At 35.7% G+C, this 25,859-nt stretch overlaps 1 protein-coding gene across 2 annotated transcripts in view; it reads left to right on the forward strand.

Annotated features, from left to right (window-relative positions):
- Positions 1-25,859, forward strand: part of AGBL4 (AGBL carboxypeptidase 4) — a gene marked incomplete at both ends in the record, with an annotated part of 1,110,674 nt that overhangs the window by 464,541 nt on the left and 620,274 nt on the right. For both annotated transcript variants that reach the window (XM_080920614.1, XM_080920613.1), the window contains one exon: positions 10,349-10,443. In XM_080920614.1, coding sequence (XP_080776740.1) covers positions 10,349-10,443 — 95 coding nt within the window. The remainder of the gene's footprint in view (positions 1-10,348; positions 10,444-25,859) is intronic.

The raw sequence follows: 25,859 nt of genomic DNA on the forward strand, positions 1-25,859 counted from the left end.
TTAAAATTTATATACAGCTACTGATAATGTATATCTAAACTTAATATTTTTAAATTGAGAAAGAATGAAAACCATGAAAAATATCAAGTAAATATATAATCTAACATTTCAAAAACTAATTAAGAATAATAACAGTGAATAATTCCCTGGCTGTGAATGAAACCACTCACAACTGCAAGAGGAGAACATCAACTGGAGATTTCCCATCATTGAAGTGTGCCACTGAACTACAGCTAGGAATGCAATGGTAGACTGTCCCCAGAATAAGCATATAGATCTATGGAAGCTGAAATAGGAATTAATCTATAAGAAACTTAACATAAAATGCTATTAATTTATAAAGATGACATTTAAAATTATAAAACATAAGAATTATTGATTCAAGAAAACAATATACTGAATATTTGAAAAAGACATATTGTACTGCACTTCACATTTTATACTAAGATATCCAATAAAATTATGGTGAACTTTATACTTTATATTAGGAAAGCTATAAATATCTATAAAATAACCAAATATCTGTCAGCCTTCATATCTTGCTGATTTTTTACTTACATTGATAAATATAACATTGTATCATAAATACCTTTTCTTTTCCTTTCTCCCAGAATGAACCACATATCTGAAATTAGTGTGTATTATTCAGAAGTGATTTTATGACTTTTATACACATATTAAGCTGAAAGTGCTATCATTCTGTGTTATGATGCTTGCTTTGCCTTTTCATTAAACACAATCCTGGATAATTGTCCCTCTAGAGCATTCATGTTAAATGTTTATGGGTATTCTGTTTTGCCAATGAAACAAAATGTATCCACTCTCCTGAGTGAAGTGGTTTAGTTGTTTACTTTACTCTTATAATCAGATGGACTGCAGTGTCTTATCTCTCTCATGTATCTGACCTTATGCAGTCTATAAATATATCTCAGAGTACACAGTTTCAGGGTCATAATTTTCAGTGCCTTCAACTTTATTGTCAAGTTTGCCTTTAAAGATGTTATTTTACTTTTCATATTCATCATCTGTATAAAAATCACTCTTTTACGCATAACTTTCCTAACTTGATATTTTTGGCTTAATTGTTTTTTCTGATTGCATGGATAAAAATGAATTTATTTCTTAGATTATCTTTTCTCAACTGTTAATAGGATGATCATCGTTTCACATAATTGAGACCTTCCAATTTTTTCTAACACATGTCTGATTATATCTTTATCCAAATTTATATTAGATTTAAGTAAACTATTTGGTGTATTGCCAAAAGTCACTGACTTAGCACTTTAAAAATTTTTTGAAACTTGATGTCCCAGGAAAGGGGGGATGCTAGCAGAGGTGGTGTAGAGGTGGGTGGTTGGCAGAGCACCCTTTCAGAAGCAAAGGGGCAGGAGAGTAGTATGAAAAACTTGGGGAGGTACACCAGGAAAGAAGGCAACATCTGGGATGTAAGTAAAAATAGTAATTTCAGAAAGAATAAGGTACATTCCCAACAGTAGATAGACAAAAGAAGATGAATTCAACAATAATTTTGGAAGTTCCTTGTCTCAGAATGTGTGGTCACAGCTTTTACTTTCCAAATAAATAAATAAATAAATAAATAAATAAATAAATAAATAAATAAATAAATACATAAATAAATACATAAATAAATAAACTAATTAATTAAGATTTTAATATGACTACCACATTACTCCCTTTCCTTATCTTCCTCAAAGCCTTACCATATTCCCCTTCTTGCTCTCTTTAATTCAGTTGTAGTATTGGGTAACTAGTTTATGTCTTTCCTGGGGAAGACCACCATTCCCATTCTCAGCATTCTTTAGTTGCCTGTAGTTCTTTGGGAAGGGTTGAAGACTATTACACTTTTCTCTATCCACTTTGCCATGTTTATTATAGTTCTTCTTGTTCAGCTTGTGTCTGGGAAGTTATATTAGTAAGACTTCATATGTGTAGCTTCTGACATTTTTAGGAGACACAATCTCACAGCCAATCCCCTGATCCTCTGGCTCTTACAATCTTTCTACATCCACTTTTGCAAAGTTCCCTGAACCGTAGGTACAGAAATATTTTGTAGATATACCTGGTGAGATGGAGATCCTCAACTGTGCATTTGGATTTGCTGTAGTTTCCTGTAATGACCTCCATCTGTTGCCTGGAAAAGTTTCCTAGATGAGAGATGAGGACTATGCTTAATTCTAGCATTTTTGTCTCTCCGAGTGTGCCAATTGTCCCAGTACCATTCATTAATAGTCAACTATTCACCTCCTCACTAATACTGTGCCTTGCGTATATTAAACATATTCTCAGACTCTTTAATTTGGTTATTAGTCTTAGTTTGTCTATATTGTTGCTAGATTTTGCTTTTTGCAGTTCCATGGAAATGTTGTAATGACATTAGATTATACACACACACATATACACACACACACACACACACAGACACACACACACACACACACACACACAGAGAGAGAGAGAGAGAGAGAGAGAGAGAGAGAGAGAGAGAGAGAGAGAGAAACACATATATACAATTACATCTGCTGTAATTTTGATTAATTACATTGATCTCAGTAGTAATTTTATTTATGAATACATGATAATAAGAGGTTCTTCCACTCATTTGTTACATTTTGATTGGTCTTTTTTATTCGTTATTTGTTTACATTTCAAATGTTGTCCCCCTTCCCAGTTTCCCCTCTGCAAGCCCCCTATTGCATTCTCCCTTCCTCTGCTTCTATGAGGGTGCACTCCTACCTACCCACCCACTCCCCCTCACCGCCCTAGTATTCTCTCTACACGAGGTCAACAAGCCTCCACAGGACCAAGGGATTCCCCTCCCACTGATGCCAGATAAGGCATCCTTTGCTACATATGTAGCTGGAGCCGTGGCTTCCTCCATGTGCAATCTTAGGTTGGAGGTTTACTCCCTGTGAGCTCTGGGGTGTCCAAGTTAGTTGATGTTGCTCTTCCCATGGTGTTGCCACTCTTTGATTGGTCTTACTGTTTGATAGTTTTGCGTTTAAAAGTTTTATACTATGGCTCCATTTATATGTAGGTATTTACTTTTTTGAAACAACTATAAATATAAAGCACATAACATTTTTATGTTTTAATGTTTTTAAATTTTATGTAAATATGTAATGAATTTTAAAATATTTTTTATCAATGACTTCTAGAAGCACACTCTAGGGATATTCTACATGCAAAATTACTTTGGTAGTATATATAAAATATTTTTTTTTTAGATTTTAAAAGAATTTCTTTTTTGCTATTTTTTATAAAATTATTTTCTGTTTTTAATAAATTATTTATTTATTTACATTCCAAAGGTTGCCTTAGCCAACCATTGGATTGAAGTCAGGGACCCATATGGAAGAGTTGGGGGAAGGACTGAAGAACCTGAAGGGGCTTGTAACCCCATAGAAAGAACAACAGTGTCAACTAACCCAGACACCTCAGAGCTACCAGAGACTAAGCCAAAACCCAAGGAGCATACATGGGCTAGTAGTTTGTGGCCCCAAGCTCATGTGTAGCAGAGGACATGTGGATGGCCTCATTGAGAGATGTGCTTAATCCTATAATATAATTTTTTTCTTTACAATTCCATTCTTTGTACTTATTTTCATTGCATTGTTGGTGTAGTTAGGAAATCATGAATAGGAGTGGAAGAAATGGTGTCGCTCTGGAAGGACACCAACAGAGTCAAATAATCTGGACCCTTGTGGGCTCCCAGAGGCTGAACCACCAACTAAAGTGCGTACAGGGGCAGGACCTATGCTGCTGCTCATTTGTAGCAAAAGTTCAGCTTGGTCTTCATGTGTGTCTCCCAAAAACTGGAGCAAGGACTGTTCCTGAATCTGTTGCCAGCCTGTAGATCCTGTTCTCCTTGCTGTGGCTGCCTTATCTGACCTCAGTAGGAGAGAATGTGCCTAGTCCTACAGTGACTTGGTATGTCAGGGTGGGCTGGTATCCAGGGGACCATCTCCTTCTCACAGGGGATCGGGTGGGAGGAGAGGCTGTTGGGAGGGAGATCTGGGAGGAGAGCAGAGCTGCAATCCTGATGTAAAGTTAATAAATGAATAAGCTAATGGAAAAATAAAGTAAAGTAGCATAAATCTCCCAAATAATTTTTACATAAAGATATGAATGTAGTAATAGCTGACTCCTTTCTTGTCCCCAAATTTGATAAAAATTCTTTGTGTTCTTTGTGATTAATTATGATATTATGATTTTATTTTTATACATTTTTCTTTGGGTAGAAAACCTTTATGAGATTAAAAACTTTCTTATAATCGGTTTTCTGGAGCACTGTATTTTATCAAATGCGTTTATCTGCAATTTGGGGTAAATACTTTTTTCTTCTTTTAATATATTATGATTCACTTAAGAATTTTAGGATTTTAAGAATTCCTGGGATAATTCAAATTCAGTATGATTTGTCTTCTCCTCCTCCAGTGGATTTAAGTCACCAATTTGGTACATGGTGTGATAGAGAAACTTACGCTTTTCCCTCTGCAAAGGGGAGATGTCATTGTCCAAGTTATGTGGTTGTATAGCACAAATCGGAAGGTGTTTTCTCACTTTGAAGTATCTACAGCATTCTGTGCAGTTTTGGTTTCTTTTTTTACATTGTTGAACAAATCCTCTGATTAAACTGCCATACTTTGAGTTTTCTATATGAGGATGTTGTTAATATAATCAATTGCCTTTATATATGTAATAAAAGTGTTTGGTATATCTTGTGTTGACTTTAGAAACAAAATATTTTGTATTAATATGTATTTTCCCTTTTATTCTAATTATGGAAATTAATTTTTCAGTATTTTTATTTTAATTATTTTTCATCACAGTTTGTGTGTGTGTGTGTGTGTGTGTGTGTGTGTGTGTGTGTTTAGCTTGTAGGAGTTGGGTCTAAAGATCCAACTTGCATCTCATATTTCATTGCAGATATTATTAGCACTGATCCATATGTCAGGGCAACCTTCAAATTTTTTGTGTTTGTAATTTCCTAGTCTTGTAACTTATACTAATATCTATTTTTAATTTTTGATATATCTTTTTATTCCTAATATGTGTCATATTATGTCCTTATATTACTTTTTATCTGTGAGGAAGTTTACTGCTGGATAATATTTAGAACTAGATAATATTTAGAAATTCACAACCATGGCTTATCACTGAGACTGGGCTACACTTGTTCTTTTTTTTAATTGAACAACTTTATTTTAAAAAACAAAGATAAATGTACAAATTTTAAGCATTTTTGCATAAAAGTATAAGAATACATTTTTGTCAGTGCTTGGCTTTCTTTATAAAGGTTTGATAGTGTGCATTAAGATCTTACTAGTTACAATGAGCATAAAGTACATGTAAAACAGGATGTAACCTGGAAATAGTCAAAGTTTTGGTGTGTGAAGATTAAGCATAATGGTTTTTTCTTTTCTTTTTCTTTGGCGTTTGTCTTTTCTTGAACTTCATATAATCTGTGAGTTGTTTCTGGGGTGTTCAGAGCTTTCTGGGTTTAGTATCCTATTATCAGTGACTGCATATTATGTCTGTTCTTTTGTGACAGGGTTATCTTACTCAGGATGATATTCTCTAGATGCATCCATTTTCTTAAAAATTTCATAAAGTCATTGTTTCTGATAGTGGAGTAGTACTCCATTGTGTAAATATATCATAATTTTTGTATCCATTCATCTACTGAAGGACATCTGGGTTCTTTCCAGCTTCTGGCTATTATAAATAGAGCTGCTATGAACATTGTGGTGCATGTGTCTTTGTTGTATTTTGGAGCTTCTCTGGGGTATATGCCCAGAAGTGGAATAACTGGGTCTTCAGGTACTACTATGTCCAATTTTCTGAGGAATGGCCAGACTGATTTCCAGAGTGGTTGTACCAGTTTACAACACCACCAACAGTGGAGAAGTGTTCTTCATTCTCCACATCCTCACCTGCATCTGCTGTCATCTGAGTTTTTGATCTTGGCCATTCTGGTTGGTGTGAGGAGGAATCCCGGGGGTTGTTTTGATTTGCATTTCCCTGATGACTAAGGATGTTGAGCACTTCCTTAGATGCTTCTCAGCCATTCGAAATTCCTCAATTGAGAACTTTTTGTTTAGCTCTGTACCCATTTTTGAAATAGGGTTGTTTTATTCTCTGGTGTCTAACTTCTTTTGTTCTTTGTATTCATTACTGCTTTTAGTATTCTTTCTTTGTTTTGAGCATTTGGTGTTTTGACGATTGTGTGTCAGGAAGAATTTCTTTTCTTGTACAATATATTTGAAGAGTTGTAGGCTTCCTGTGTGTTCCTGGTCATCTCATTCTTAAGGATTTCTTCTATAATTTTGTTGAAAATATTTACTGTGCCTTTTAGTTGATATTTTTTGCCCTCTTCTACACCTATTAAACTTAGGTTTGGTCTTCTCATTTTGTCCTGGATCTCCTGGACATTTTGTGTCAGAAGCTCTTTGGTTTTTGTATCTCATCTTCTCTAACTGTTTTGTCTATGTTTTCTATGTTGTCTTTGGCCCCTGAGATCCTCTCTTCCATCTCATGTAGACTGTTGATGATGCTTGTATCTCAAATTCCTGATTTCTTTCTTTTCTTTCTTTCTTTTTCTTTTTCTTTTTTTTTTTTTTTTTTTTTTTTTTTTGGTTTTCCATATCCTGGGTTGTCTCTTTTTGTGTTTTCTTTATCGATTTCCATTTTCAGTTCCTTCACCTGTTTGGTTGTGTTTTTCTGTAGTTCTTTGAGTGATTTCTCGTGGTTCTTCTGTAATTGTTTAAGGGAGTTATTCATATACTTCTTGAAGATCACCATCATGAAGTATGATTTTTAGTCTAAATCTTGTTTTTCTGGAGTATTGGGAAAGCCACTACTTGCTGTGGTGAGTGAACTAGGTTCTGCTGTTGCCAAGTTGTCTTGGTTTCTATTGTTTGGGTTCTTCTGCTTTCTTCTTGCCATCTTCTTGTCAGTGATTGTAGGTGAGTTTTTTGTTTCTGACTGGTCCTTGTCTCTTGTGTGGATCTGAAGGCCAGTGGGCTCAGAAGGGAGATTGTTCCTCGGTGTTTGTCTCTTTGTTGTCAGGCAGTGAGTTCTGATGGCAGTGATTCAGTTCTGTCTTCGTGGGCTCAGGTGTGATAGATCTCTAGAGGCCGTTCTAGGAGCTCAGCCCTCTGCCCACAGGTCCTGAGTCCTAATATCAAAGACTCAGCTCTTTTTCTAGGCCAAAAAAGGACTCTTTTTCAGAGAGTACCAGTTTCATGTGCTCTGACAACTCTTGGAGTTCCCTTGCAGGAAATCTGGCAGGCCTGGGCCTTATGATAACCCTTGGTCCAGATGGAAAAGTTCTTGTGCAGGTGATCTGGGAGCTCAGCCTCCTGAAGGCAAATCCAAGTTGTTCTGTATTCTTAATTCTGGATTTCTTCAGCTCTTTCTAAATCTTATTAATTACTCTTGCAATAATATTTATTATGCAGTTTTAAACTGAGAGATGGATATTTAAATTCAACTGCATATTTTAAGTTAGTGAGTAGGGTTTTGTTGTTGATGAGGAACTTCTCTTATGCTTGTATTTAAATACATAAAAAATACTTTGTAGTTTACTACAGTTGTATAATCTAAATTCTTTTGTAGTCTTCTTATTCAGTGATTTATTTTTGGTTGATCATTCCTCTTAGTGTACATTGTTCGCTCTGTTATTATCTATGTGCCCCTGGTCCTGTCCTCTTGAGCCTAAGGTGAGTCAGAATAAGAAGCCAGGAGACATCCTATTCGAATATACTCGCCACTTCCTCACTTAAAATAGATAGAGTGTTGTAGAGGAGGGAGGGAAGGAAGACAACTTTCCTTGGAACTTACCCAGTGTCCTGCTTATTCAAACATGGTTCCAGTTCTTACTTCCCACCACTTTCTCAAAATGACAGAATATTGGAATCCATTAAGGGTCTTATCCACTGATTATGTTAGAGTCTTTAGGATACAACCTCTTCTCCAAAGCCCACAAGCTAGCAAAGAATCCCCCAATACATTAGCTTATAAGAAACAGTTGGTTTGAAAATTATAACAAGGAGAAGTAGCAAATAGCTTCTGTCAGATACAGTCTCTTACTTTCAACCAAATAAGAAATTGATCAAATGAAACTCATGTTGGAATATAAGGGTCTGTACTTCTCAAACTTTTGCAGGTGATTCTAACTTACAAGGCAGAATAACCTGACTGAAATGACCGAGAATTTAGTATATAATGAGAATAGTGAGATCATTAGCTAATGCCTTTTCAAATATAAGATTTCGCCTCATTATTTTATTCTTATCACCAATAATAGAGGCCGGGAGGGTTTTTAATGGGATAAAGGCAAAAATACCTGACTGTTATTAGTTTAATTTTCACACTGTTTTAAATTGAGTTTAAATATACAGCTTTTGGTCAAGGATGTAATAGTGAAGTAATATAAAATATTTAAAATACTTGAGAAATATTTCAATCATGATAGTAAATGTTATAAAATGATAGTAATTCATAAACATTCCACTTACTTTCTGCCTTCTGATTTCAGCTTTGTGTGTTTGTATCATTCTTTATTAGCTTTCTTGCTTTATTGATAATTTAACTCCTGCATATATACATGACATATTCTATGTTCACTGAAAATGAATTTGGCACACAAAATCTCAAAAGAAAAAAAAGGGGATTATGCCATGTGCAGTTCTAGAACCATTTGTCCCCTTGATATTGATTTTTTTTAAAAATCAGATAGTAGCCAAGACCTTGGGGAAAGTAATTGAACTGACAACCAGTAGCTATGTTATTAATAATGGAGCAGCCTTGGACATTCTTGATGGCTTAATGTAAAGACAGAATGGAGGTCTAAAATGTCTGGAGTTGGGGTCAAAGACAGGGTCTCTGAAGATAAACAAAAACACAAGTGATTCCTATGAACTCGTTTCATGGAATAAAGTCATTTATACATTTATACATTTGTTCCAAATATAAAATAGTAATCTTTGTTTATTTAATAAAACACCGTTTTGAGAGTTTAAAACTTGCTATCATATTTCATTTCCTTCTTATTTAAAACAATGATTTACTTATAGCTATATTATCTTAGAACCTTAATAAACAACTCCCCAAAGGTAGGAATCATTACTGTCTTACCTTTTTTAATCTCTTGAATTCAAGTATAAGTTCTATTATCTCTGAGTTGTGTGACTTTGAACAAGTTAAGTAGAATCTCAGAGATTTAGTTTCCATATCTGTAAAATGGAGAAATTATTGTTTTAATTCTAGATATGAAAGAATATATAAGATCCTTTATGTAAAAATTATATTATACCTGACATGTAAATAATGTATGGATAGAGTATCCCATGAAATTTTTATGATTTATCTTTCCACCATAGGTGTAGTGATAGGCTAGACAATGGTAATTTCTCAGAACATATTTCTCTCTTCCTTCTATTTTAGTTTCTTAAGCCCTAGTCTTCAGGTGTCATGGAATATTTTCGTGATATTGGGCGTATTTCATTCACAAACACTTGTGTCTCTTTATGAAAGAGTTTTCATTAAGACAAAGATTCCTAGAATACTCTGCTACATTCTACTATTGTAAGGGTAAAACATCATGAGGAGATGACTTAACCAACTACCTATAGTTACACAATGTGTGCTGAGATTAGGGTTGAGCCACACACCCTGGGTCTGAGCACAGAGTGTAGCACAGAGGAGGTACAGAAAAAGAAAGGTGTCTCTAAATGTAGTCAAAACATTTCCAGGTAGTTAGAGGTTACTTTTGTTGTAATTTTGTACTGAGTATCTTTTGTCTCATTAACATTGAAGGTCTATCTTTACCCTAATGATAGTACTGATTTTCAGGAAAATTATGTTTTTCTAGAGAAGAATGGAAAAATAGATAAAGTTTATATTGAAATCTATATTTCTTAATGAGAGTCTAGACACTATACATACATTAACACCTTTAGTTCCCATTAGAAACCCACATAGGTAGATACAATTACCACCATTCATCAACATGGGAATCATTACAGCTCACAGTAGAAGGTTAAAAACCTGAAAAGTGTTTGTGTTAGAAATAAATATCAGGCTTTCAGGGCTTCAAAACTAATTAAGTGAAAATCAATTGTAGTAACTAATTCTTAAAGAATAAGATCTGTAAGCTGACCAGCTTACCCTTCACAAACAAGTTACAATTCGTGATCACTGTTGCACTGCAGGGTGCTAGTCTTTGTGGCTTCCTTTAAACTTGCTTATGATTTTCTCTTTTAATTAGCAAAATATGGTAATTTTCATAGTAAGAGCGGCTGATACATTTCTGTTTCTTTTACAGAGGGTCATTTTCAACATTGTTAACTTCAGTAAAACTAAAAGTCTTTACAGAGATGGAATGGCACCAATGGTGAAGTCTACCAGCAGACCAAAATGGTAAGTGACCCATGTGATGGGATCCATTTCTGAGCAGAAAATTTGACTCGTTGATTGAGTGTCCCTTTAGCATAGTTGGGACACAGCTTCCTTATACCTGAAGATTATGAACCAGAGTATTAGATGGCAATTATCAGGGCTTTATGTACTATGCTTTTAGAATGTTGGGAACTTGGTCCCATGCTTAGTAGAAACAAAATTTGTTATGGTAATAGTTATATATTATAATGTTTGGTAATTTTTTGTCTTATTTTAATTTATTATATATCATTGGAAATATACTTAAAATTGAACCTCCACCAACTCCTGTTCCTTTGGTCTACTTTAGATATAGTTACTGACTAGAAAAATGTAGGAAACTATAGTTTTGCCCAAACTATAATCTGTGGGCAACATGCATCACAGCATAGCTGTGAATGCAGCCAAACATATTTGTTGATGACAATGCCATGTCAAAAAATTGGCTGGACACTCTGGATGCATCTGTTCTTTTCTTCATTCCTTCCTTCTATTTGAGGTTTGTGTGTGTGTGTGTGTGTGTGTGTGTGTGTGTGTGTGTTTGTGTGTGTGTGTGTTGTTATTTTCTACATTGTATTTGTATGCATGTTAAAAGTTATATGAGGAGGAGAGGAATTAGATATGATTGGCTACTAATTATAATGGTGATGATACGACACTAATAGTAATAATAATAACTACACTGATTATTGAGACCACATTCTTTTGCAAACATTTTTCCTTTATAGGTACATTTTCATACTTTGTAAAAAATATTTTTAAGTATAACAAAAAGTGGGAAAACTGGATTGGAGTAGTTGAAACTAGAGAAGATTAAGTATTCTCAACGTTATAAAAGCTAAGGCGAGAACCTACTTATTTATATATTGCCTCACAGGGCCTTGAAACTGCTTCATCCTATCCTCCAGATATTCGTATTTTCAGTAAACCAACATTTGTTGAGACTGATAAAATAAAATTTTACAGAAACCAAGTATTAGTCTTTATCACATAGTAGGTGTTAAGCAACAGTTTTTGTGAATGAACTGAATTCCTTATGTAATGCACCTGGCACTTGCTAAATGCTCAACAAATGTCATCCATTATTAATAACATGTAAAATGCTACACAAATGCAAGGAATTGTTAATATTATTCTAGCTTTGATCCTTGTTCAAAATTTAATGACTACTGAGATGATAGTCTCCAAATGTCTGTATTTATAGAAAACTAGCATTTCATAAATATTGAATTTTTCTTTTATCTACAGATGATGCTTGGTAATTTTCTATAAATGCTAGCTTGAAAAGTTCAGGTTTATAAAAATGCAGACATTTGATAACAGATAAATAAAACTCTTTAGTAAATGGTAAAAATATATCTCTGGTCATGTGTTTTACCTTGCGGCATAAAATCGATTAAACAGCTGCACTTTTGATCTCTGTCTGTCAATAAATATGAGCAAAGGGCAAAGCTTCACTGTGCATCTCTCAATCCAACCCAAGAAGACAATAATGCAGACATGCACGTGTGTCTATGGATACTTCAAGTCAATCAAATGATATCCTTTTGTTTCTGTTTATAGGAACCTTTGAAGTACAGTAAATTCATGCAGTTTTCCAAGTTCTATGTTAAGATCTTATGCAACATCTCTAATTGCTAATTAGAACTTTTCAACTGTTAGCCTTGGGTTTTCTCTCTGTCTGTCTGTCTGTCTGTCTGTCTGTCTGTCTCTCTCTCTCTCTCTCTCTCTCTCTCTCTCTCTCTCTCTATCTCTCTATCTCTCTCTCTCTCTGTCTGTCTGTCTTTCTTTCTCTCTCTTTCCTCCCTCCTTCCTCCCTTTTTTTCCCTTTCCCTCTTCCTGCTTCCTTTCCTCTTCCGTTTCCTCTCCTCTTCTTCATCCTCCTCACTTTACTTCATCTTTTCTTCTTCCTTTCTCTCCCGTTTCACATTCCCAACACCTCCCAATCTCTCAAATCTTAAAACTAAAATTATTTCATTACTGTACGCTCCATATTGTGTCATTTAGATTCTCTCCCCCACTTCCCTGTCCTCTTGACGAGATTTTGAAATAGTAAGGAGTCCTTGCACTTGTAATATAATACCTGAAAATTATGTTAGTGACTATATAGAATTTTGGCAGGCCTTAGTAACAGCAATTAATGATAACTAGTGATTGAGTGTTTTAGTATGAAATAGCCTGAAATTTTAGCACAGGATAAGTTATCAAACCAGCCTATATGTAATTCCTCATTTTACTGCTGGAACTTGAATATAAAACTTCTCACACTGTCTTAATTTCCATTTCCCTCAATATAGATGTTTATAAATTTTTCAGAATGTTATTGAGCATTGTAATGTTCTGTACACTTTGTTAAATGTTAGGGTGCAGAATGAACGTGAATATGCAAAGGAAACTTTCATAGAAATTTTATTAAATAATCTCCATAGGTCCTAAACATTCCATATAATTGCCAATATTTTACATTGAGCATCTTTATTGTTCCCTTTTCTGTTCTTTTTCTGCATATTCCTTCTGTCAGTTACCTAGACTGCATCCTGACTCCCAGGAAGTAAAATCTCAAATTTCACAGTGGCCATGAGCATTGCCTGTCAAAACATTAGATTTTACTGATTTCAAGAAATTTATCACAATTCAGGTTTCCAGAAAAATAGCTCAATTCAAACATAGCAAATAACTTGCAGATTCCCATAGTAGAATATCTCCATTGTTTGCGTAATTTGACTTTCCCCAGTATAAAGACAGGAATAATAATTAACATTTTCTTGCCTGGGATTTCACTACTTCCTGTAATAATAAATAGATTATCAGTTTGGGACAAAATCTCTGCCTCAGGATAAATGTTAAGGTTTTATTTTTATCTGGACTTTTATTCTCAGAGATAGTGAAAAATATTATGTCTTCCGTTTTCAGAGTACAGCATTCTTGATATGTCTCATAAAGTCCTATAAGTGATTCCTAGACTTCTCGGTTTTAGCATGAACTTGGAAATCTGCTAGTTATAGAAATTAAATGAATGTAAGACACATATAAGAACACATTTTGCAAATATATGGCTACTCAGTGCCTTCCTGTTTTAAAGAGATAAAGTAACAAATATTTGGTAGCAAATGGCAAGGGTGTAAGAAGTTCTCGGGCTGTTTTAGTGGACTATAATTAATTCCATTATACACTAGCCCTCTTAATGACAATGGTTAGAGTCTAAAGCAGTAGAATTTTAAAATCAAATGTTCCCTGATGATTCCAGAACTTAGTTTACTATGTATGAACACAACTAAAAACCTACATGTCTAGATATCTGAGATTTATATCTTTGCATACATTGAAATTGGGGATAGGAATACTTACAGAAGTTAATGGTGATACCCTCCAAAAGCCCATAACCCAAGTGTATTTTCTAAGCATATTTAATGCATGGGGAAGATGGGAGATGGGAACAAAGAGAAGTGTTTTGTACAGTCTTTTGTTGATCTGAAATACCTTCTTTGATTAACCTTCCCAATGCAATAAAATAAGAAGATTGGAAAGATCATTAAAGTGATTTCTACATGATATTTTGTTGTTGATATACTCTGTACTCAATCATGGGATGATAAATATAAACCTGATCTGATTTTTGGCTTTGTTTTTTGTTTGTGTTTTTGAAGAAAGGTATGTTGTAAATTATACACATCGTACTCTGTCATTCAGAGACCAACAGTCTCTGTGGTTAAAGTAAAATTCATTGAAATTTTAAAGTTCCATCACATATAACCACTAATAGCATCTATCCTTCCAAATTCTATGTATTTGCTATCAAAATATATTTCTCTTTCTAATTATTCTCTTCCATATGAGCATTTACAAAACATCATGAGAATTAATAAATGAAACAAGGAATTTAAAATTTTTTCAGGTAATTTTAGAGCCACAAATATTAGCAAAAATGTTTTTCCTTGTTATAAATGCTCCTACATCTAACCTAGAGCTTTCTTGGGCCCATTAGGTGTGGGCACAGGTGCCTTGTTCTAGCCTTTCCCTAATTTAACTACAGGGGTCCCCGACTTCAGTCTCATAGTTGAATGTATCTGCTTCTGTTTTTGTTTTTGTATTGCTAAGTGGGAAAAAGTAGAAGTACATAAAGAATGATACAGAATTAAGGAGAAGAAACAAATGGTTTTTAGTGGAGATAACACTACAGACAAAGTAAGATCCTCTGGAAAGGCAACATTTCAGTTGGATAGCACTTTCATAGGACATGAATAAAATTATTTTGGGCTAACTAAAGGATGGAGTATCAATGTACCATGCATGGTCCCTCAAGTAAGTATCATTTATTCTGAAAGCTGAAATATAAATAGTAGGTAAAGATGTTTAGTGAGTATAAAATATTTAAAGCCTAAAAATGAAATATAACATTACCTTTAATGTACAAAAACAATGCTGTCCTCTGCTTCATGTGCACCTGTAGCCATGGGTCTCTCCACGCAAACTCATTGGTTGTTTTAGTCCCTGGGAGCTGTGGTGGGCTTGGTTAGTTGATAATTTTGTTCTTCCCATGGGGTTGCAGATCCTTTCACTCCTTCAGTCCTTTCACTAGCACCTTCATTGGGGTCCCCATGTTCTGTCTGATGGTTAGCTGCAAGCATCTTCCTCTGTATCAGTATGGCTCTGGCCAAGCCTCTGAGAGGCATCCATATCATGTTCCTGCCAGTTAGGACTAATTGGCATCAACAATAGTGCTTGAGTTTAGTGGCTGCATATGGGGTTGGTCCCCTGGTGAGGCAGTCTCTGGATGATCTTTTCTCCAATCCCTGCTCCTCTAATTGTCTCTTATTTCCTCCCATAAGCATTTTGTTCTCCCTTCCAAGTAGGACTGAGGCATCCACCTTCTGGCCTTCCTTGGCTTAATAATTTTTGTGAGTTGTTACTTGGGCATTCAATCTTTTTGGGTTAGTATCTGCTTATAATTGAGTACATATTATGTGTGTTATGTTATGACTGGGTTATCTCTCTCAGGATGACAGCTTCAAGTCCATCCATTTCCCCAAGAATTTCATGAAGTCCTTGTTTTTAATAGGTGAGTAGTACTCCATTGTGTAAATGTACCACATTTTCTGTATCCATTCCTCTGTTGAAAGACATCTGGGTTCTTTCCAGCTTCTGCCTATTATAAATAAGGCTGCTATGAACATGGTGAAGCATGTGTCCATGTTAAATGTTAGAGATTTTTGGGTATAGACCCAGGAGTTTTATAGCTGGGTCCTCGGGTAATACTATGTCAAATTTACTGAGGAACTGTCAGACCAATTTCCAAAGTGGTTGTACCAATCTGACCAACAGTAGGGGAATGTTCCTCTTTCTCCACATCCTCAACAGCATCTGCTGTCACCTAGGTTTTTGATATTAGCCATTCTGACTGGTGTGTTTATTTGCATTTTTTGATGACTAGGAATGTTTACCATTTCTTTAGTTGCTTCTCAGCCATTTGAAGTTGAGAATTATTTGTTTAGCTTTGTACCCCATTTTTAATAGAATTATTTGACTCTGCAGAGTTTAACTTCTTGAGTTCTTTGTATATATTGGATACTAGCCCTCTATTAGATGTAGGATTGGTAACAATCTTTTTCCAATTTCTTGGTTGCCAGTTTGTCTTTTTGACAATGTCCTTTGCCTTACAGAAGCTTTTCAGTTTTCTGAGGTCCTTTATTTTAGAGCATAAGCTATTGGTGTTGTCTTCAGGAAATTTTCCCTTGTGCCTATGTGTTCACAGCTCTTCCCCACTTTCTGTTCTATTAGTTCCACTGCCCCTGGTTTCATGAGGAGGTTTTGATCTACTTTTACATGAGCTTTGTACAAGGTGATAAATAAGGATCGATCTGCATTCTTCTACATGCCGACTGCCAGTTGAACCAGCACAATTAGTTAAAGAGGCTGTCCTTTTTCCATTGAATGTTTTTCAAAGATCAAGTGACCATAGGTTTGTGGGTTCATTTATGGGTCTTAAATTCTATTCCATCAATCTACCTGTCTGTCTCTGAACCAGTGCCACGTGATTTTCATCACCATTGATCTGTAATACAGCTTGAGTTGAGGGTTGGTGATTCCCTGGAAAGGTTTTTTATTGTTGAGAATATTTTTGCTATCCTGGGTTCTTTATTATTCTAAATGAATTTGCAAATTGATCTTTCTAACTCTATGAAGAATTGAGTTGAAATTTTGATGGAGATTGCATTGAATCTGAGGATTGCCTTAGGCAAGATGGCAGTTTTTACTATGTTGATTCTTCTAATACATTACCATAAAAGATCTTTAAACCTTCTGATGTCTTCTTGAATTTTTTTCTTCAGAGACTTGAAATTCTTGTCATACAGATCATTCACTTGCTTGGTTAGGGTCACACCAAGGTATTTTATATTCTTTGTGACTATTATAAAGGGTGCTGATTCTCTAATATTTTTTATCAGCCTTTTTATCCTTTTTATAGAGGAAGGCTACTGATTTGTTTGATGTAATTTTATATCTAGCCACTTCGCTGAAGTTGTTTATTAGCTGTAAAAGCTTTCTGGTGGTATTTTTGGGGTCACTTAAATATACTATCAAATCATCTGCAAATTGTGATATTTTGACTTCTTCCTTTTCAATTTGTATCCCTTTGACCTCTTTTTGCTCTCTGATGTCTCTGGTCAGGACTTTCAGTACTATATTGAATATGTAGGGGGAGAGCAGCCTTGTCTTGTCACTGATTTTAGTGAGATTGCTTCAAGTTTCTCAACATTTAGTTTGATGTTAGCTACTGGTTTGCTGTATATTGTTTTTAATATGTTTAAGTATTAGACTTTAATTCCTTATCTTTCCAAGATGTTTAGCATGAAAGGGTGTTGAATTTTGTCAAATGCTTTCTCAGCATCTAAAGTGTTTTTTTTTCCTTTGAGTTTATTTATATGGTGGATTGCATTAATAGATTTCCATATATTTAACCATCCTTGAATACCTGAGATGAAGCCTACTTGATCATAGTGAATGATTGTTTGATGTGTTCTTGGATTTGGTTTGTAAGAATTTTATTAAGTATTTTGCATCAGTGTTTATGAGGAAAATTTGTCCAAAATTCTCTTTTTTTTGTAGGGTCTTTGTGTGGTTTAGGAATGAGCATAACTGTGGCTTCATAGAATGAGTTGGGTAGTGTTCCCTCTGTTTCTATTTTGTGGAATAGTTTGGAGAGGGTGGGTGTTAGGTCTTCTATGGAGGTCTGATAGTATTCTACACTCAACCCACCAGAAGAAACAAAGAAATAATGAAATCATGGACAAAAGTGTTAGAGTTTACTTTTTCTGTGTTTTCAAAACGTGTTGTAGAAAGAAAAAAAAATCTTATTATCTGACACAGTTCTTGCCATTTGGTAGAGGAGACTTTATCACATTTATACATGAAAAGGGTTTTCGTGCAATAAACAACTATCATGTATAAAAATCACCAGACTAATGTTGTCAGCTGGGTAATACTGCTGCAGTTAAACCTAAAATGAATTGCAAGGTGATGTGTTAAAGGGTTGACACCCAACTTGAAATATTGGCTAGGGAAAAAGGTGCTTGGGGGCATACTTTTCTCTTTTCTCTTATTTCCTTTTTTTCTCTTCTTGGCCATAAGGTGAAGACCCTCGCTCTTTCCCTTCTTCTTGCTATTATTTTCCAGACTCCCCACTAGTGACTCCATCATATGACAGACTGAAACCTACAAAATCGTGGGCTAAAACAACTTTTGGTGAATCCATGATCTCTGGTATTTACTATCTTGTAGAACACAGACTGATACGGACAAAATATGAAGGAGAAAGGAACAGGAATGTCGCAATGATATAGCATTTAAATCACCATTGTGGGGATACAAATTGGAAAGCAAGAAGTAAAAACATCACTATTTGCAGATGACATGATAGTGTACTTAAGTGACCCCACAACTTCCACCAGAGAACTCCTATAGCTGAAAAACAAGTTCAGCAAAGTGGCTGGATATAAAATTAACTCAAACAAATCAGTAGCCTTCCTATATTCAAAGGACAAACATGTGGAGAAAGAATTTAGGGAAAAGATACCCTTCACAATAGTCACAAAAACTATGATATGCCTTGGTGTTACTCTAACTAAGCAAGTGAATGACTTGTATGACAAGAACTTCAAACCTCTAAAGAAAGAAATTGAGGAGGATCTCAGAAAATGGAAAGATCTCCCATGCTCATGGATTGGAAGGATCAACATTTTAAAAATGGCCATCTTACCAAAAGCAATCTACAGATTCAATGCAATCCCCATCAAAATTCCAACCCAGTTCTTCAATGAGTTGGAAAGAGCAATGTGCAATTTCATCTGGAATAACAAAAGACCTAGAATAGTGAAATCCATCCTTAACAACAAGAAAACATCTGGGGGAATCACTATCCCTGACTTCAAGCTATATTACAAGGCAATTGTGCTGAAAACTGCATGGTGCTGGTACAGAAATAGGCACGTGGATCAATGGAATAGAATAGAAGACCCAGAAATGAGCCCTCACGTATATGGTCACTTGATTTTTGACAAAGGAGCTGTAAACATTCAATGGAAAAAGAACAGCCTCTTCAACAAATGGTGTTGGTCCAACTGGCACTCAGCATGCAGAAGAATGAAAATAGACCCTTTCTTATCTCCTTGTACAAAGCTCAAGTGTAAGTGGATCAAAGATCTCCACATTAAACCAGATACACTGAAACTATTAGATGAGAAAGTAGGGAAAACTTTAGAACTCATAGGCACAGGAGAAAATTTCCTGAACAGAACACCAATGGCTTGAGCTCTAATGTCAAAGATTGACCAATGGGACTTAATGAGATTGCAAAGTTTCTGTAAGTCTAAAGACACTGTCAAGAAAACAAAAGGGCAGCCAACAGAGTGGGAAACGATCTTTACCAGCCCCACATCAGATAGAGGCCTAATATCCAAGATATACAAAGAACTCAAAAAGCTAGACACCAGAGAATTAAACAACCCTATTAAAAAATGGGGTACAGAGCTAAACAAAACGTTTTCAATTGAGGAATATGAAATGGTTGAGAAACATCTAAGGAAGTGCTCAACATCCTTAGCCATCAGGGAAATGCAAATCAAAACAACCCTGAGATTCCACCTCACACCAGTCAGATTGGCCAAGATCCAAAGCTCAAATGAGAGCAGATGCTGGCGAGGATGTGGAGAAAAAGGAACACTTCTGCACTGCTGGTGGGGTTGTAAACTGATATCATCACTCTGGAAATCAGTCTGGCGGTTCCTCAGAAAAAATGGACATAGTACTACCTGAAGAACCAGTTATTCCACTTCTGGGCATTTACCCCAGAGATGTTCCAACATACAACAAAGATATATGCACCACAATGTTCATTGCAGCTCAATTTATAATAGCCAGAAGCCGGAAAGTACCTAGATGTTTTTTAGTAGATGAATGGATACAAAAATTGTGGAACATTTACACAATGGAGTACTACTCAGCTATCAGAATCAATGACTTAACGAAATTCTTAAGAAAATGGATGCATCGAGAGAATATCATCCTGAGTGAGAGAACTCAGTCACAAAAGAACAGACATAATATGCAGTCACTGATAATGGGATACTAACCCCAGAAAACTCTGAACACTCCAGAATCAACTCACAGACTTGTGAAGTTCAAGAAAACAAAGAATACATTGTAATTAAAATAGAACTGTATCACATCCCCCTTTCCTTTCTACAGCCCCTCCTTGTCTCTCTCCTATCCCCTCAAATTAATATCCTCTTTACATATATTGTTGTTACATATATACATATGTTTATCTCTACATACCCACAAATACTTAATTACAACCTTAAAAATGTATTTGTATACTCTTATGCAAAAAATGCTGAAAATTTGTACATTTTTCTTTATTTTTTAAAATAAAGTAAAAAAAATCACCTTTTGCTGAGGCATTATTTATGCATGTTTAATCTCATTGAGGTGGCACATGACACAAAAATATAGAGCGACATACACAGTTATATAATATGTTGATGTATGTTTCCTAGTTTTGATAATTGGCTATGCATGGGAGGTAGCAAAATAAGAACTTGTAGGAAAACCAGGTAATTACATATAGGAGCTACTCATACTATTTGTAAACTCATGATAATCAAAACCTGTTTAGATCATCATGATTATTTAAGCTAACTAGTTGTTTTTCACAAAATTCCCACAGAATATTTGAAAACTAATAAAAATCTCATAAGGATATGTAAGTTCTTAGAAATTAAATGGCAGATAAAAAGAACCACTGATCCAGTCCATATACAGCCACCAAACCCAGAAAGTATTGCTTATGCCAAAAAGTTCATTCAGAAAGGAGCTTTATATAGCTGTCTCCTGAGAGGCTGTACCAGATCATGACAAATACAGAGACAGATGCTTGCAGCCAACCATTGAACTGAGAATGTGGTTCCCAATGAGGGAGTTAGAGAAAAGATTGATGGAGCTGAAGAGATTTGAAACCCCATAAAAACAACAGAGATACCAGGGACTAAACCACTATCCAAAAAGTACACATGGAGAGACCCATGGTTTCAGCTGCATATGTAGCAGAGGATGGCTTTATTGGGCATCAATGGGAGAAGCCCTTGGTTTTGCCAAGGCTCAATGTCCCAGTGTAGGGGATTGTCAGGGCAGGAAGGCAGGAAAGGGTGGGTGGGTAGGTGCAGGAGCACCTTCATAGAAGCAGGGGGAGGGAGAATAAGATGGGGATTTATGGAGGGGAAACTGGGAAAGGGATACCTTTTGAAATTTAAATGAAATATATTCAATAAAAAATTTAAAAATCTATAAATATATCAAAATTAATATTTGAACAAAAAATTAATTTTCCAGAATGGATAATGTATTCTGAGAAAAAAGACATGTAAAAGTAGAAGCAGGATAATTGAATGGGAGAAAGAAAGACCAGGTCTACATTCAATCTCAGGCCTTATTGGTTTTGTATGAAGTTACCTGACTATTCTGTTTATAGAGTACAGCAAGTTTGTCCACCCATATTTTTCTCATACTGCAAGCAGGGGAGTTTTACAAAGGGCAAAGGAACCCAAGGAAGGTATATGCCATAATCTCTTATTTCTACCAGAGTGATGTGAGCCAACATTTGTCGTCACAATTCTAGCAAACAGCAATGTCAGAGACTGCCACCTCTAGTTACAGACATGAAAACCAAGGCTCAAAAAAGTACTTGAGTTATTCAGGGGGCAGAAGCAGGACCATCATATGTCACTTTGACTCCTAGATACACTGTTTTTATTTTCTCTGCTAATTTGAAGGATCATTGTCATAAGTATTCAATGCACAGACCTAGTTGCATCTTTGTAAAATGTCAAATTTATTAAATAATGTAGATTTACATGCTACATCAATTTCATTGGCTATAATGTATAAAGTAATACTATTTTCAATTGTTAATATGGTCATTATCAATGACTGTTTTTGTTTCTTTTATTTGTTTGCCTGTATGTTTGGTATTCAAAACTTAATACTAACTTTCAGGCCAACATAATGATAAATGTTGCATAAGGGTAGTGAAAGAGTTAAATAGACTGTAGAATTCAGAATGACTGTTTGATATTCTATTATATATGTATATCATATTTTACTCATTTTTCAGCTGTAAGTATGAATGGTGTTGATAGGAACTTGTGTGTATGTAAGTTTTTGTATGAACATATCTTGACATTTATCTTGGTTGCACATTATTGTACTGTGCTGTATAACAAGCTTGTTCCTTTTAAGAAAACATTCATCTGTTTTACCAAGTGGCTACAACATTTTATATTCCCAACTGATACCAAATCTTTTTTATTCTTATATCTTGTATTTGTGTGTTTGTGTGTGTATGAAAGACAGACAGACAGACTGACTGACTGTTGGAGGCAGAGACAAGGAGGAGGCAAAAAACTTTTTTGAGGGGATGAATTTTATGTATGCTTATGTGTAGATACATGCAATTAGGAAGAACTATGAATCATATCATTTGTATGTGTGCCCATGTTTCTTTTCATAACTCAATCCAAGAACTTTAGTCTCTATTCTCCCAGAGAGTTTTGCTGGCCTATCTGAGACAGACCTTGCTTGCTGGTGGGCCTTTAGTCAATCCCCAAATCTAGCAGCTGCTATGTAGAGACTACAGAGCAGAGTTTGGCCTCCTGTCTGGAGAAAGCCGGTGTCACTAGGAAAAGTGGTCTGGAATACGTTCCGTCTTGGATTTCAGACTACTAAATCAAAAATGACAATGTTGTCAAGTATTTGGAAGGAGATGGACTTCTTTCTCAGCTATTTTATTTGGTTGCATATCCTCTTTCTGGAACCAGTTTCAGAAACCATGTCTTACCACTCATTTATTGAGCGACTGAGCAACCCATATGATTTTCCAGAGCTTCTGTTCTCTCAGTTATAAAACAGAGCTAATACCATGCATCATAAAGTCTCACAGTAAGAATTGAAGCGGCATGACTTAACTTAAGCTTAAAACTATACATGTTACTATCTTACATTGGCTAAAATACCCCAAAAAGGGGAGAGAGAACCTTTAGAGAACATATCTAGAGGTTAGGAATGGATGAGTCCATCCACCAATCTCAAAAATATTAACCTGGAATTGTTACTGTGGAAAGAAAATGCAGGGAGAAAGAATAGAGCAGAGACTGAAGAAAAGGCAATCCAGAGACTGCCCCACCTAGGAATCGATCCAGTCTGCTGACACTAAACCCGGGCACTATTGTTGATGCCAAGGAACACTTGCTGACAGGAGCCTGCTATAGCTGTCCCATGAGAGGCTTGGTCAGAGTCTGACCAGTACAGATGCTCACAGCCAGCCATTGGACTGAGCATGAAGACCCCAATGGAGAAATTAAGGGAAGGACTGAAGGAGCTGAAGGGGTTTGCAACCCCATAGGAATATCAATAATATCAACCAACCATGCTCCCCACAGCTCACAGGAACTAAGCCACAAACTAAAGAGTACACGAGGGGACCCATGGCTACAGCTGCATATGTGGCAGAGGATGGCCTTATCTGGCATCAGTGGGAGGAGAGGCACTTGGTGCTGTGGAGGCTTGATGCCCCAGTGTAGGAAAATGCTAGGGTATGAGGCGGGAGTGGGTGGGTGGGTGGGGAAGCTCCCTCACAGAAGCAGGGGCAGAGAGGTATGGGTAGGGAGTTTGCTGAGAGGAAACTGGGAAGGGAGATAACATTTGAAATCAAAACAAATAAAATAACTATTTTAAAAAAAGAAGAGTTACTCTCTTGGTCTGGTGATGCAGCTCCAGCCTCAAAGGCATGAGTTCAATGATAAAATGCGAACAGATTCTGCCTGAAGCATTGCTCCAATCCCCAGTGCCGAAAACAAACAAACAAACAACAGATTAATATTAATTTCTCTCATTTCTCATAAAACCCTACATTAGTTCTAAAGCATCTTGCTTATGCATGAAAGTTGGTTGTTAGAGTCATTTTAACCTTTTTGTAGAATCTTTAATTTAAGAAATAAACTTAATAAAGATATATGGGTCATAAAAAAGTATTGTTTGCACTTTGGCATGTGATCAAGTATATTAAAAACAGTAAAATGGTTTCACTTGAACTGTAACCGTTTTTTCTTTTATAGAAGAAAAAAAGGGAGAGAAAATACACGCAAAAACTAGTACCAAAACCTACTAAGCTTATCAAATAGTACTTTGTAAAACTTCAGAAACTTAAAGAAGTAATTGAAATAGATATGATTATCTCCCACTCACTCTACTGAGAAGAAAAGAAACAATTAAGATGAATGTGTTAGTAAGAATATTATTTTATTTCAATATTTCCATGATATTTACTTCAATTTCATAATGAATAGAATTACTTAGTGCAACTGAAGCTGCAAGATGGAATTTTAAAAGAGTAAATCATTGAAGACAAAAGCAGGTCTCTCTTGCTCAGATTGGAGGGTAGATTTTCCTGACCAAAACAATAAAGACATGGCATTGAATGTGGGTTGGGTCTATGGTGCTCAGTGAATCAACAGTGATAAAGTCCCCAGAGGATCTAGATTTTGTCAAGTTCCTCGTTCCAAACTGGATAGTATAAAAAGATTCCTTCTACAACTCTTCTTAAGATGATATGTGGGAGTGTGCAGAAGGTGGTAAGAGAGCAGGGTTAGGAAGGAAGAGGGTAGTATCTTTAAAGTTTCTACTAAACAACATAGCATTTCAGAGCCTGAAGGTACCTTAAAGATCACATGGTCCACTCTTTTAGTGAACATATAAATGCTAACTAAACATTAGAGGATGAAAGTTGTTTATTAACAGACATAGCACATGACAGAACTGTGTCTGAGATGTTGGTCTCCACTCAGCCAAAGCCATTCTTCGCAGACAAGCTACAAGTGTAGCTTCCTTGCTGCCTTACGAAGATGTGCAGACAGATATGGATGCTAGTTCTGTGGCCCATCTCTAGCTTCTCCCTAACTCAACTATTTCCAAAGCGGACACAGTGAGAGTTAGCCTGTGTCAGGGACGGTTACCCTCACTGCCATTCAGCACATTTGTATCCTGTTACAACTGAAGCAGCCTTCAAATGTCTGGACCCAAACACTGACAAGGCGATCTCTGAATTTGATCAAGGAATCCAGGTGCTTGTTCTTCTCAGCATTTTATAGGTGACTAATTCTCACCAACCATGTCCTCTACCTCACTCTCTGTAGCTATTTCTGGAACTTAACATTTGCTGAGAAACATGGCTTTAACCTGAGGGTTTCTTACTATGCTTACCACCAGTTATTTCTTTTTAAAAGAGATTATGTTCAAATAATTTTACTAGACTAGAATGGCAATATTTCAAACTGGCTATATTCTCTCTTCTCTTCCTTGTCATTTTTTGGTTTTCTGTAATTCTTGTCCCCCTATGTTTATGACAAATTCAATGAAATCAAAGGATTTTGCTATAGATAGGAATTCAATAAACCATACTGTCTGATTCATAGACTGTATGGGCACAGTTGTACTATACCAGAACCAGTGGTATAGTCAGACTGCTGAGGAAGAAACAGTGCAGTAGATTGCACCCTTCCTAATGCTATGACCTTCTAATACAGTTCCCCATGTTGTGGTGACATGCAACTTTAAAATTCTAAGCTATGCTACTTCATAATTGTAATTTTGCTGTGTTATGAATCACAATGTAATATGTGATATGCAGATGGTCTTAGACAACCCTTGTTTAAGGGCAGGTCAGCTGCCAAAGGAATCACAGCCCACAGGTTGAGAACTGCTAGAATAAGGAGAGACCAATTCTGAGTAGGTGATTAGGGAAAGAATCACTGAAAAGGTGGCATTTGAGTTGGGTCTTGGAGAATGAG

The sequence above is a fragment of the Micromys minutus genome (genome assembly GCF_963924665.1).
Source record: "Micromys minutus genome assembly, chromosome: 9".
NCBI lineage: Eukaryota > Metazoa > Chordata > Mammalia > Rodentia > Muridae > Micromys > Micromys minutus.